Source organism: Gymnoscopelus braueri (genome assembly GCF_963280865.1).
Source record: "Gymnoscopelus braueri genome assembly, chromosome: 2".
NCBI classification, from domain to species: domain Eukaryota; kingdom Metazoa; phylum Chordata; class Actinopteri; order Myctophiformes; family Myctophidae; genus Gymnoscopelus; species Gymnoscopelus braueri.
The window spans coordinates 8518065-8531665 of NC_137604.1; the positions used below are offsets into that span (position 1 = coordinate 8518065).

Genomic DNA, 13601 nt, shown 5'->3' on the forward strand with positions numbered 1-13601 from the left:
GTTGTTGAAGAGTCTGGAAAGACATCAAAGGATGGAACATTTTATTCAACAGATATGATGTGTGTATAAACCATGTTAATGATTGACTTCTCTACACACCTGAGGACATTAGGTTCTTCTATTAATAATGCGCACATCCAAACACAAGTTCATTCTACTCACCGTACAGTTTGGATGGAGGTATTGATGGAGAGCAGCTGGACTAATCTGTCTGTTAGAGCATCAGTGAGTTTGTTGTGACTCAGACTACAACAACACAAGGAAGAGAAAGAACAAAGGAATAGATTAGTATCTCATACACACACACACACACACACACACACACACACACACACACACACACACACACACACACACACACACACACACCAGGGACGGCGCCAGGGGGGGGCTTGGGGGGGCACAAGCACCCCCTGGCGAAAGCCTAGCCCCCCCTAAGCACCCCCTGCCACAAACCCAATTTTTAAGAAAAAATATTTATATTATATTTTATTAATAAATAAATCGGTAAAATCAGGCAAAAATGTGAATTAAATAATGTAACCCTAACCTAACCCTAACCCTAACCCTAAAACCGAGATAAAGTACCAAAACCCGCCCGAACCCGCACATTTTTGGACCCGAAACCGGGCCGAAACCGCAAAAAAAATCTCGCGCATGCGTCAAGCCCCCGCTGGAAAAAAGTCAGCCCCCACATAGCCCCCCCTGCCAGAATTCTCTGGAGCCGTCACTGACACACACACACACACACACACACACACACACACACACAACTCCATTCTATAAGACGACTCACTCCAGGACGTGTGCTTTGTGCAGGTGGGGGATCAGAGTCTCTAGTAGCTGGTCAGTGAGGTGACAGTGACTGAGGTCCAGTTCTGTCAGTCCCTCAGAGTGTTCCAGAACCAGGGCCAAACATCTGCAGGCCTTCTGATCTAGTCTGGTCTCACTGAGGTCCAGCTCTCCACCCAGGGCTCCAGCCAGGGAACCTGCTCGCATCACTGTGTTCCTTTCACTGCCCACAGAGACCAGAGATAGGAGCTGGAGAAGGAGGGATTTACTGCATCTGGACAAGAAATACACAACAATGAGCAGTTGTAAACCTGCTTCTAGTCGACACATAAGACCAGTGATGAAAAAGCAACAGCAGGCAGCAAAGTGTTGTCCTTCTCACCTCAGATGGACTCTGTTGAGGACAGGGAACAACAGGTCCAGCCCACTGTCCTCTACCTCACAGTCTGATAGGATGAGCTGTGTGTCCTGGCTGCTGCTGTGTCCCAGGACAGTAGAGATGTCCCTGCAGTGTGTGACAGTCAGAGACAGAGACACCACCTGCTGTTGCTCTGACAGGTCCACAGAGGAGGAGCAGGACAGATCCAGTCTGTACTGTAGAGCTCTGAGCAGACCTGCTGCTGCTGCTGCTGCCCCCTGCTGTGTCTGACAGGTAGTGCAGCAGTGGAGGAACGCCAGCAGCAGACTCCTGTCAACGCTGGTATGAGGATGTACAACAAACACATTAAATCATTAGTTCATATTTAATATCTATAAAATATGCAGATACATAACCATACAAAGCAACTAGACACCTTGAATTACCCATGTAGGATAATGTATTCATAATCATAAATAGTATTCACAATGCATAATCGAAATGCATGTTACAGCATTGATAATTGGCTACATCCAACTTACCTGAGATGAGAGACTTTGTCCAGAGAGTACAGGATGCTCTTAACTGCTTCTGGTGGTATGGAGGTCCACAACAGACTGAGTTGTGTCACTTTGTCACAGTGTTTGAGGGTAAAGAGCAGAGCATCACAGTCCACTGTGTCCAGCTCTGTGTTGTTCAGGTTGATTACATGTTCTAATGACCTCAATAAACTGGACACACAGTCACTGGAATGACATTTATATGTCTCTCTGATGGTACCCAATGTAAAGCTGGGACTGGGTCTGAAAACATGGATTATTGTTAGTATAGAATGTTGAATTACAATTACAGTAAGACTAACTGTGTAAAATTAAATGCATTAGCTATTATTTTGTATTGTCAAAGAATATCGTCTACATTTAATTGAGAAACACAAGGAAACAAAGTTACATTCACCGGTCATTTTAAACTCACCTTATAAATAAAACTCTGTCCAGAAAGGGTAAAAGACCTGTGATGCTTCTCTCTGAGATCCTGTTCTTCTTCCTCAAGTCCACAGTGAACATCTGGGCTGATGACTGCTGTAGCAGATAGAGAAGAACCTCCCAGTCTAGAGAGCAGGAGGTCAGATCTCCACCAACCTTCTCCAGGAAACACTTTGTCAAGTCCTCATCCTGAGCTGTAAACACAACACCAGCTATCTGCTGCAGAACCTCTGGAGACAGTCTAATGAAATGAAGGATCAGAGTACAGCATGTAGATACATTAATAAACATGTTTAGAATAAAAGTTGGTTAAGGTTTTTATCACTGACATGTTTTATGGCTCAACAAATCAAATTGACTTACTTGATTGTCAGTTGATCATGGTGAGTCAACAGTGGAAGGAGGAGGTAGGAATGGATGCTGGACTTGGTCATGTCCAAACATCTGACTGACCAGTGTCTCAGCAGGGATGCCACATTACTAACAACCCTGGACAATAGTCTCTCTGATTGTGGAGTGGTCTTCAGAAGGGAAAGCTCTTCAATAGCCACTGGACAGGCCAAACGTCCTGTTCTTACCCATCGAAAAAGTAGCAACACCATGCTTTCAGACAGTCTGAAAATCAATGAAAAGGAAATAAAAACGTTTACTTATGAACACTGCTAGTCCTAACGTTACATCGTATGTTTCAGAGCCAAGGTAATATGGCTTTAGAATTAATAGTCAAAATCTTTATAGGATCTAATAATCATAGCCTACCCTAGTTTATGGATTTGTGCTACATGTCTAAAAAGCAGTGAAACTCCTTTGAGAGAGATCTTGCTGGGTGTCAGGACCAGATCCACTCTAGAGCCACAGAGTTGCAGAACTTTCCCCACAGACTTGCAGGTGTTTGTCCATAACTGTCCTGTCAGCACCAGGGTGAAATCAAGGAGACGGAGGAGAGAGACCAGCTGTTCCACATCCTCTCTGGATCTAACAGTGATGGATTTACACGTGTGCTGGAAGAATCCTGGATCACATCTGAAACATGTATGAGTTATGGAAGAAAATGTTGCATCAGCAATATTAACCCATACATAATACTTTTGAGAATTAATACAGATGTATATTGCTGGAAAATATTGATGTCAAATGTTATTCATGAATACATGTTACATAAAACTTTAAATAGTACTATATGTAGGTAACAATTTACTTACAAGCCGGGTCTATAATGCATTATAATCACATTTATTGATTTTTTTTATTTACACCCAATTCAGCCCTATAATGAAAATGGCCGATCTACATATCTCACAATGGGTTGCGATGTGAAGCATTATGCGCTTGTAGATCTGCTATTTTCAAAAGATTTGTATCCATTTTATCCATTTGAAAACTTTTGAAATAGGTACTTTCTACTTTTGGTACTTTAAGTACATTTTGATACCAATACTTGTGTACTTTTACTCAAGTACATTTTTAATTCCGGACTTTTACTTGTAACAGAGTATTTTTACAGTGCAATATTGATATTTTTTACTTAACTAAAGAAATTGAGTACTTTTTCCACCATAACACTCACACAAATTTCTATCATCATGTATGACAACTTATAACAACGTTTATAAGAGAGAAATGAAGGGAAACAAATGAACCTGAGTTGTGAGATGTAGGGTAGACACTGAAGGAAGATCTTCACTTCACTCTCTTCATCTGACCAGCCTCTCAGCTCTACTGGTTTCTTCTGTGGTTGGAGTTTCATCACCTCTAGGAGGAGGGAGACCTTTCTCTCTGAGAGGTCTATGGACCAGACAGTAGGAGCTGACTGGTAAACTGGTTGTAATGCTGGAAGAACACTTCTGCCTGTTTGAGTCTCATAGTTCTTCACATAGGAGTATAGGTGCAGTAGTGCATCACCTTGGTACTTATTCTCGTCAACAAAGGGGAATGTTTTGTAATTACACACAGAATACAACAATTCCAGAATCTTCTCTCCTGTTTCTTCTTCCTGTTCTGCTGCTTCACAGATGAGCTTCCCCAGGAACGTGGTTGGTACTGGACCATAAACACTGCAACAGTTCAAATGAAAACCAACAAGAATTATTGATCTCTGCATCATAAACAGAACCAAACAATGATGGACAATGTATCCTTCAGATTTTAGGTGAAATGAATAATTGTGGAGAACACTAATAACACTGTAAAAAATAAATGTTAAAAAAAAAGGGTAAAAAAAGAATGATCTACAAGCTCACAATGCGTTGCAATGCGACACATTGTGAGCTTGTCTGTTTGGAGGTATTCAACATTTTAAAATTTTGCAAACAATCACAACTAACTCTTAAATGTAAAATAATTGGGGAGCACACTTTCTTTATTAAATTCTTTTTTACAAAAAGCAACCAAATATAGCAGATTTACAACCTCACAATGTGTTGCATCGCAACACGTTGTGAGCTTGTAAATCCGCTATTCTTTTAATTTTTTTATAAATGCTTATAATAGCACGCATGTGTGCACGTGTGGGGGGGTCTCAGCTTTGTCAGATGTAAGAAGGGGGAATCCAAGGTAAAACATGTTGTGAACCACTGAAGTATTTCATATACTTATAGCATATAGTTTCTGTTGTTCTCTCTGCTCTTTGCTTCTATCCTGGATATGCTGCACAGCTCTTTGTATTAAAGGAGTAGTTCACCCCAAAAATTACTTATTTTCTATCAATTACACACCCAATTGAAGCCTTGAATTCATGGAGATTTCTTTAGTTTTTTTTTCGCATTCCTGAGCCAGTAATTTGATGACCGGGTGGCTGCTCAGTAGGAGACATAAAGTAGGAGACTCTACTGAGACTCTACTTAGTAGGAGACTCAATTGAGTCTCCTCAATTGAGTCTCCCACCAGAGACTCCGCCGGTCATCAAATTATTGGCTCAGGAATGATACAAAAACATATCTCCATGAATTCAAGGCTTCACGGGGTGAAATTGATAAAAAAAAATAAGTAATGTTTTTGGGTGAACTACTCCTTTAAGAAAGAAAACTCTGTCTTTGTATTATAATTCTTTACTAGTCCATATCCAGGGGTTCACATGTACACACTTGAGACTGTGCCCGTGACTACACACTAAAATCCTCAGTGTTCATTTATCCATTTGTAACTCAGAGAGTTTACAAATGTAACCAAATGGACCCTTATGGGTCCATTTGGTTACATGTGTACACTCTCAGAGTTAAATTAACACTCAGGCTTTTACTGTGTTCAGATCCCAGAGCTCATGGCAAAAATCCTAATTAACAGCTTCACAACTGCGTTGTGAGCTTGTAGATCTGCTATTTGTGCTATTTTTCACCTCCTGTATAACGGCATGCCCTAAAAAGGGACACCAGGTTGAAAGTGGTTAAATACATGTGTGTATAAAATATACCTGATAATCTTCAAACAAGCTTTTGAGAAACCTTTTATATACATTAAGACATGATAGTAAATGAAAGGAAACACAGTAACCTGAGTTGTGAGATGTAGGGTAGACACTGAAGTAAGATCTTCACTTCACTCTCTACATCTGACCAGCCTCTCAGCTTTACTGGTTTCTTCTCTGGTTGGAGTTTCATCACCTCTAGGACGAGGGAGACCTTTCTCTCTGAGAGGTCTATGTACCAGACTGGAGGAGCTGACTGGTAAACTGGTTGTAATGCCGGAAGAACACTTCTGCCTGTTTGAGTCTCATAGTTCTTCACATAGGAGTATAGGTACAGTAGTGCATCACCTTGGTAATACTCATTCTCGTCAATGAAGGGGAATGTTTTGTAATTACACACAGAAGACAACAATTCCAGAATCTTCTCTCCTGTTTCTTCTTCCTGTTCTGCTGCTTCACAGAAGAGCTTCCCCAGGACCTTGTTTTGATTTGGATAATCAACACTGCGACTGTTCAAATGAAAACCAACATGAAATATTGATCTCTGCATCATAAACAGAACCAAACAATGATGGACAATGTATCCTTCAGATTTTAGGTGACAGAGATAATTGTGGAGAACACTAATAACACTGTTAAAATAAATGTTTAAAAAAAAGAAAAGAAAAGGCCAATCTACAAGTTCACAATGCGTTGTAATGCGACACATTGTGAGCTTGTCTGTTTTTTTGCAAAAAAAATCATAACTACAGTAACTCACACATGTAACATCATTGTGGAGCACACTAATAACATTATTAAAATAAATGTTACAAAAAGTAACAGAAGAAAAAGAAAAACTAAAATAGCGGATCTACGAGCTCACAACGCATCGCAATGTGATGCGTTGTGGGCTTGTAGATCCGCTATTTTTGCTTTCTGTCATATGAATATAAAACTTAAGTGATTATAATGTCTAATAAACACAAGTGTGCAAGTGTGTGTGTGCGGGTGTGCATGTGTGCACGTGTGGGGGGTCTCAGCTTTGTCAGATGTAAGAAGGGGGGCTCCAAGGTAAAAAAGGATGTGAACCACTGATGTATTTCATATACTTATAGCATATAGTTTCTGTTGTTCTCTCTGCTCTTTGCTTCAATCTGGATATACTGCACAGCTCTTTGTATTAAAGGAGTAGTTCACCCCAAAAATTACTTATTTTCAATCAAGTACACACCCAATGAAGCCTTGAAATCATGGAGATATCTTTCTTTTTTTCCCGCATTCCTGAGCTAATAATTTGATGACCGGGTGACTGCTCAGTAGGAGACATAAAGTAGGAGACTCTACTCAGACTCTACTTAGTAGGAGACTCAATTGAGTCTCCTCAATTGAGTCTCCCACCGGAGACTCTGCCGGTCATCAAATTATTGGCTCAGGAATGCGAAAAAAAACAAAAAAATATCCATGAATTCAAGGCTTCATGAGGTGTGTAATTGATAGAAAATAAGACATTTTTTTGGGTGAACTACTCCTTTAAGAAAGAAAACTCTGTCTTTGTATTATAATTCTTTACTAGTCCATATCCAGGGGTTCACATGTGCACACTTGGTGACCAACTGTGCCCGTGACTACACACTAAAATCCTCAGTGTTCATTTATCCATTTGTAACTCAGAGAGTGTACAAATGTAACCAAATGGACCCTTATGGGTCCATTTGGTTACATTTGTACACTCTCAGAGTTAAATTAGCACTCAGGCTTTACTGTGTTCAGATCCCAGAGCTCATGGCAAATATCATAATAAACAGCTTCACAACCATACATTGTGAGCTTGTAGATCTGCTATTTGTGCTATTTTTCACCTACTGTATAATGGCATGCGCCAAAAAGGGAAACCAGGTTGAAAGTGGTTAAATAAATGAGTGCATAAATAATACCTCATAATCTTCAAATAAGCTATTGAGAAAGATTTTATATACACAAAGACAGATAGTAAATGAAAGGAAACACAGTAACCTGAGTTGTGAGATGTAGGGTAGACACTGAAGTAAGATCTTCACTTCACTCTCTTCATCTGACCAGCCTCTCAGCTTTACTGGTTTCTTCTCTGGTTGGAGTTTCATCACCTCTAGGACGAGGGAGACCTTTCTCTCTGAGAGGTCTATGTACCAGACTGTAGGAGCTGACTGGTAAACTGGTTGTAATGCCGGAAGAACACTTCTGCCTGTTTGAGTCTCATAGTTCTTCACATAGGAGTATAGGTACAGTAGTGCATCACCTTGGTAATACTCATTCTCGTCAATGAAGGGGAATGTTTTGTAATTACACACAGAAGACAACAATTCCAGAATCTTCTGTCCTGTTTCTTCTTCCTGTTCTGCTGCTTCACAGAAGAGCTTCCCCAGGACCTTGTTTTGATTTGGATAATCAACACTGCGACTGTTCAAATGAAAACCAACATGAAATATTGATCTCTGCATCATAAACAGAACCAAACAATGATGGACAATGTATCCTTCAGATTTTAGGTGACAGAAATAATTGTGGAGAACAATAATAACACTGTTAAAATAAATGTTTAAAAAAAAGAAAAGAAAAGGCCAATCTACAAGTTCACAATGCGTTGTAATGCGACACATTGTGAGCTTGTCTGTTTTTTTGCAAAAAAAATCATAACTACAGTAACTCACACATGTAACATCATTGTGGAGCACACTAATAACATTATTAAAATAAATGTTACAAAAAGTAACAGAAGAAAAAGAAAAACTAAAATAGCGGATCTACGAGCTCACAACGCATCGCAATGTGATGCGTTGTGGGCTTGTAGATCCGCTATTTTTGCTTTCTGTCATATGAATATAAAACTTAAGTGATTATAATGTCTAATAAACACAAGTGTGCAAGTGTGTGTGTGCGGGTGTGCATGTGTGCACGTGTGGGGGGTCTCAGCTTTGTCAGATGTAAGAAGGGGGGCTCCAAGGTAAAAAAGGATGTGAACCACTGATGTATTTCATATACTTATAGCATATAGTTTCTGTTGTTCTCTCTGCTCTTTGCTTCAATCTGGATATACTGCACAGCTCTTTGTATTAAAGGAGTAGTTCACCCCAAAAATTACTTATTTTCAATCAAGTACACACCCAATGAAGCCTTGAAATCATGGAGATATCTTTCTTTTTTTCCCGCATTCCTGAGCTAATAATTTGATGACCGGGTGACTGCTCAGTAGGAGACATAAAGTAGGAGACTCTACTCAGACTCTACTTAGTAGGAGACTCAATTGAGTCTCCTCAATTGAGTCTCCCACCGGAGACTCTGCCGGTCATCAAATTATTGGCTCAGGAATGCGAAAAAAAACAAAAAAATATCCATGAATTCAAGGCTTCATGAGGTGTGTAATTGATAGAAAATAAGACATTTTTTTGGGTGAACTACTCCTTTAAGAAAGAAAACTCTGTCTTTGTATTATAATTCTTTACTAGTCCATATCCAGGGGTTCACATGTGCACACTTGGTGACCAACTGTGCCCGTGACTACACACTAAAATCCTCAGTGTTCATTTATCCATTTGTAACTCAGAGAGTGTACAAATGTAACCAAATGGACCCTTATGGGTCCATTTGGTTACATTTGTACACTCTCAGAGTTAAATTAGCACTCAGGCTTTACTGTGTTCAGATCCCAGAGCTCATGGCAAATATCATAATAAACAGCTTCACAACCATACATTGTGAGCTTGTAGATCTGCTATTTGTGCTATTTTTCACCTACTGTATAATGGCATGCGCCAAAAAGGGAAACCAGGTTGAAAGTGGTTAAATAAATGAGTGCATAAATAATACCTCATAATCTTCAAATAAGCTATTGAGAAAGATTTTATATACACAAAGACAGATAGTAAATGAAAGGAAAAATATGAACCTGAGTTGTGAGATGTAGGGTAGACACTGAAGGAAGATCTTCACTTCACTCTCTTCATCTAACCGGCCTCTCAGCTCTACTGGTTTCTTCTCTGGTTGGAGTTTCATCACCTCTAGGAGGAGGGAGACCTTTCTCTCTGAGAGGTCTATGGACCAGACTGTAGGAACTGACTGGTAAACTGGTCGTAATGCTGGAAGAGCACTTCTGCCTGTTTGAGTCTCATAGTTCTTCACATAGGAGTATAGGTCCAGTAGTATAACACTTTGACACATCCTGTGTACCCAGTCATCATCCTCGTCAATAAAGGGGAATGTTTTGTAATTACACACAGAAGACAACATTTCCAGAATCTTCTCTCCTGTTTCTTCTTCCTGTTCTGCTGCTTCACAGATGAGCTTCTCCAGGAACTTGGTTGGTTCTGGACCATCAACACTGTAACTGTTCAAATGAAAACCAACATGAAATATTGATCTCTGCATCATAAACAGAACCAAACAATGATGGACACTGTATCCTTCAGATTTTAGGTGACAGAAATAATTGTGGAGAACACTAATAACACTGTTAAAATAAATGTTTAAAAAAAAGAAAAGAAAAAGCCGATCTACAAGCTCACAATGTGTCGGCATGCGATACATTGTGACTTTGTCTGTTTGGAGGTATTCCGACAATTTAAACATTTAGCAAAAAATCACAACTTACTCGTAAATGTAAAATAATTGTGGAGCACACTTAAAACATTATTAAAAGAAATGTTACAAAAAGTAACCAAATATAGCAGATCTACAACCTCACAATGTGTTGCATAGCAACGTGTTGTGAGCTTGTAGATCCGCTAAATTTGTTTTTTATAAACTTCAATAGCACACTAACAACATTGTTAAAATGTATTTAAAATCATTAAAACTAAAATAGCGGATCTACAAGCTCACAACGCATCGCAATGTGACGCGTTGTGGGCTTGTAGATCCGCTATTTTAGTTTTTTGTCAGATGAATATAGGACTTAAAGGGATATTTCACTTTCAAATAAAATAAACATTAAAAATAAATATTTTTAAAAAATGAAAAAAGTTATGGCAAAATCACGGTCCCCTCACACATTAGTAGGACACTCTAATGCGTGAGGGGGCCGTGATTTTTCCATTACCTTTTTCATTTATTTTTTATATATTTTTTAAATGTTTATTTTATTTGAAAGTGAAATATCCCTTTAAGTGTTTAAAATCTCCAATAAACACAAGTGTGCACGTGTGTGTGTGTGTGTGTGTGTGTGTGTGTGTGTGTGTGTGTGTGTGTGTGTGTGTGTGTGTGTGTGTGTGTGTGTATGTATGCATGTGTGCACGTGTGGGGGGTCTCAGCTTTGTCAGATGTAAGAAGGGGGTCTCCAGGGTAAAAAAGGTTGTGAACCACTGATGTACTTCATATACTTATAGCATATAGTTTCTGTTGTTCTCTCTGCACTTTGCTTCTATCCTGGATATGCTGCACAGCTCTTTGTATTAAAGGAGTAGTTCACCCCCAAAATTACTTATTTTCTATCAATTACACACCCAATGAAGCCTTGAATTCATGGAGATATTTTTGTTTGTGTCGCATTCCTGAGCTAATAATTTGATGACCTGGTGGCTGCTCAGAAGGAAACATAAAGTAGGAGACTCTACTAAGACTCTACTTAGTAGGAGACTCAATTGAATCTCCTCAATTGAGTCTCCCACCGGAGACTCCACAGGTCATCATATTATTGGCTCAGGAATGCGAGAAAAAAAATGAAAATCTCCATGAATTCAAGGCTTCATGGGGTGTGTAATTGATAAAAAATAAGTAATGTTTTTGGTTGAACTACTCCTTTAAGAAAGACAACTCTGTCTTTGTATTATAATTTTTTACTAGTCCATATTCAGGGGTGCACATGTGCACACTTGAGACTGTGCCCGTGACTACACACAAAAATCCTCAGTGTTCATTTATCCATTTGTAACTCAGAGAGTGTACAAATGTAACCAAATGGACCCTTATGGGTCCATTTGGTTACATTTGTACACTCTCAGAGTTAAATGAACACTCAGGCTTTTACTGTGTTCAGATCCCAGAGCTCATGGCAAAAATCCTAATAAACAGCTTCGCAACTACGTTGTGAGCTTTTAGATCTGCTATTTGTGTTATTTTTCACCTACTGTATAATGGCATGCCATAAGAAGGGACACCAGGTTGAAAGTGGTTAAATACATGTGTGCATAAATAATACCTCATAATCTTCAAATAAGCTTTTGAGAATGTTTTTATATACATATATATATATATATATATATATATATATATATATATATATATATATATATATATATATATATATATATATATATATATATATATATATATATATAGACAAGATATCAAATGAAAGGAAACACATGAACCTGAGTTGTGAGATGTAGGGTAGACACTGAAGGAAGATCTTCACTTCACTCTCTTCATCTGACCAGCCTCTCAGCTCTACTTGTTTCTTCTCTGGTTGGAGTTTCATCACCTCTAGGAGGAGGGAGACCTTTCTCTCTGAGAGGTCTATGGACCAGACTGTAGGAGCTGCCTGGTAAACTGGTTGTAGTGCTGGAAGAACACTTCTGCCTGTTTGAGTCTCATAGTCTTTGACATGGGAGTACAGGTCTAGAAGGAAGTCCCATTTGTGATGCCAATATTCAGACAGTGAAAACACTTCCTCTATTGTTTGTGTGTTTAACCTCTCATGGAGAGCTGCTTGCACACACAGATTCATCAGAAATCTGTGTCCTGTTTGATTCTGAGAAGTAAACCTGTAGATTATGAAAAATAACACATTCAATAATCAACATTAAAGAAATATCAACATGTTGTTAGCTACATGCTGATATATTAAAATTAAAATTAATACTACTTGTGCTTTTAGAAAAGGGTGTTTTAGCTGCTTTCAATAAGCTCGGAATTCATTTGTAAAAAGAAAGTACTTTAAATAACTAGTATTCCTTATTTAATTAATATCTTCTCTAAATAGAAATGAATTCCATAATTTTTAATGTAACAATGAGACACAATTATTAAAGATACATAATCCCAGTTACCTGAGGTTTGAGATGTAGGGTAGACACTGAAGGAAGATCCTCACTTCACTCTCTTCATCTGACCAGCCTCTCAGCACTACTGGTTTCTTCCATGGTTTGAGTTTCAAGTATTCTAGGAGGACAGAGGCCTTTCTCTCTGAGAGGTCTATGGACCAGACTGTAGGAGCTGACTGGTAAAGTGGTTGTAGTGCTGGAAGAACACTTCTGCCTGTTTGAGTCTCATAATCTTTGACATGGGAGTACAGGTCTAGGAGGAAGTCCCATTTGTGATGCCAATATTCAGAGAGTGAAAACACTTCCTCTATTGTTTGTGTGTTTAACCTCTCATGGAGAGCTGCTTGCACACACAGATTCATCAGAAATCTGTGTCCTGTTTGATTCTGAGAAGTAAACCTGTAGATTAGGAAAAATAAGCTTAATCAACGTAAAAAGAAAAACATGATTTGTTATAAAATCATATTAATTCAAGTCATAGCTAAATTAAGATTCATGTTAAATATTCAAATGCACCTTTGCGTAAGCTACTGTACAGTAACCGTTGTTAAATGTAAATAAATAGGCTTAAATATAAAGAGGTTTAATGATTAAATATTCAACATAACCCCAGTTACCTGAGCTTTGAGATGTAGGGTAGACACTGAAGGAAGATCCTCACTTCACTCTCTTCATCTGACCAGCCTCTCAGCTCTACTTGTTTCTTCTCTGGTTGGAGTTTCATCACCTCTAGGAGGAGGGAGACCTTTCTCTTTGAGAGGTCTATGGACCAGACTGTAGGAGCTGACTGGTAAACTGGTTGTAATGCTGGAAGAACACTTCTGCCTGTTTGAGTCTCATAGTCTTTGACATGGGAGAACAGGTCTAGGAGGAAGTCCCATTTGTGTTGCCAATATTCAGACAGTGAAAACACTTCCTCTATTGTTTGTGTGTTTAACCTCTCATGGAGAGCTGCTTGCACACACAGATTCATCAGAAATCTGTGTCCTGTTTGATTCTGAGAAGTAAACCTGTAGATTAAGAAACATAAGAGGAATCAACATTAAAACCTGCTACATGAAACATAC

At 38.9% G+C, this 13601-nt stretch overlaps 1 protein-coding gene across 1 annotated transcript in view; it reads right to left on the reverse strand.

Annotated features, from left to right (window-relative positions):
- Positions 1-13601, reverse strand: part of LOC308101912 (uncharacterized protein) — a 109027-nt gene that overhangs the window by 81701 nt on the left and 13725 nt on the right. The window contains exons 6-19 of the mRNA XM_080451458.1: positions 13152-13544; positions 12541-12933; positions 11863-12255; positions 9444-9881; positions 7535-7957; positions 5620-6048; positions 3777-4190; positions 2896-3159; positions 2500-2751; positions 2126-2377; positions 1693-1953; positions 1175-1489; positions 797-1066; positions 163-246 (exon numbers count right to left, since the gene is read on the reverse strand). Of these exons, the coding sequence (XP_080307584.1) occupies positions 163-246; positions 797-1066; positions 1175-1489; positions 1693-1953; positions 2126-2377; positions 2500-2751; positions 2896-3159; positions 3777-4190; positions 5620-6048; positions 7535-7957; positions 9444-9881; positions 11863-12255; positions 12541-12933; positions 13152-13544 (4581 nt within the window). The remainder of the gene's footprint in view (positions 1-162; positions 247-796; positions 1067-1174; positions 1490-1692; positions 1954-2125; positions 2378-2499; positions 2752-2895; positions 3160-3776; positions 4191-5619; positions 6049-7534; positions 7958-9443; positions 9882-11862; positions 12256-12540; positions 12934-13151; positions 13545-13601) is intronic.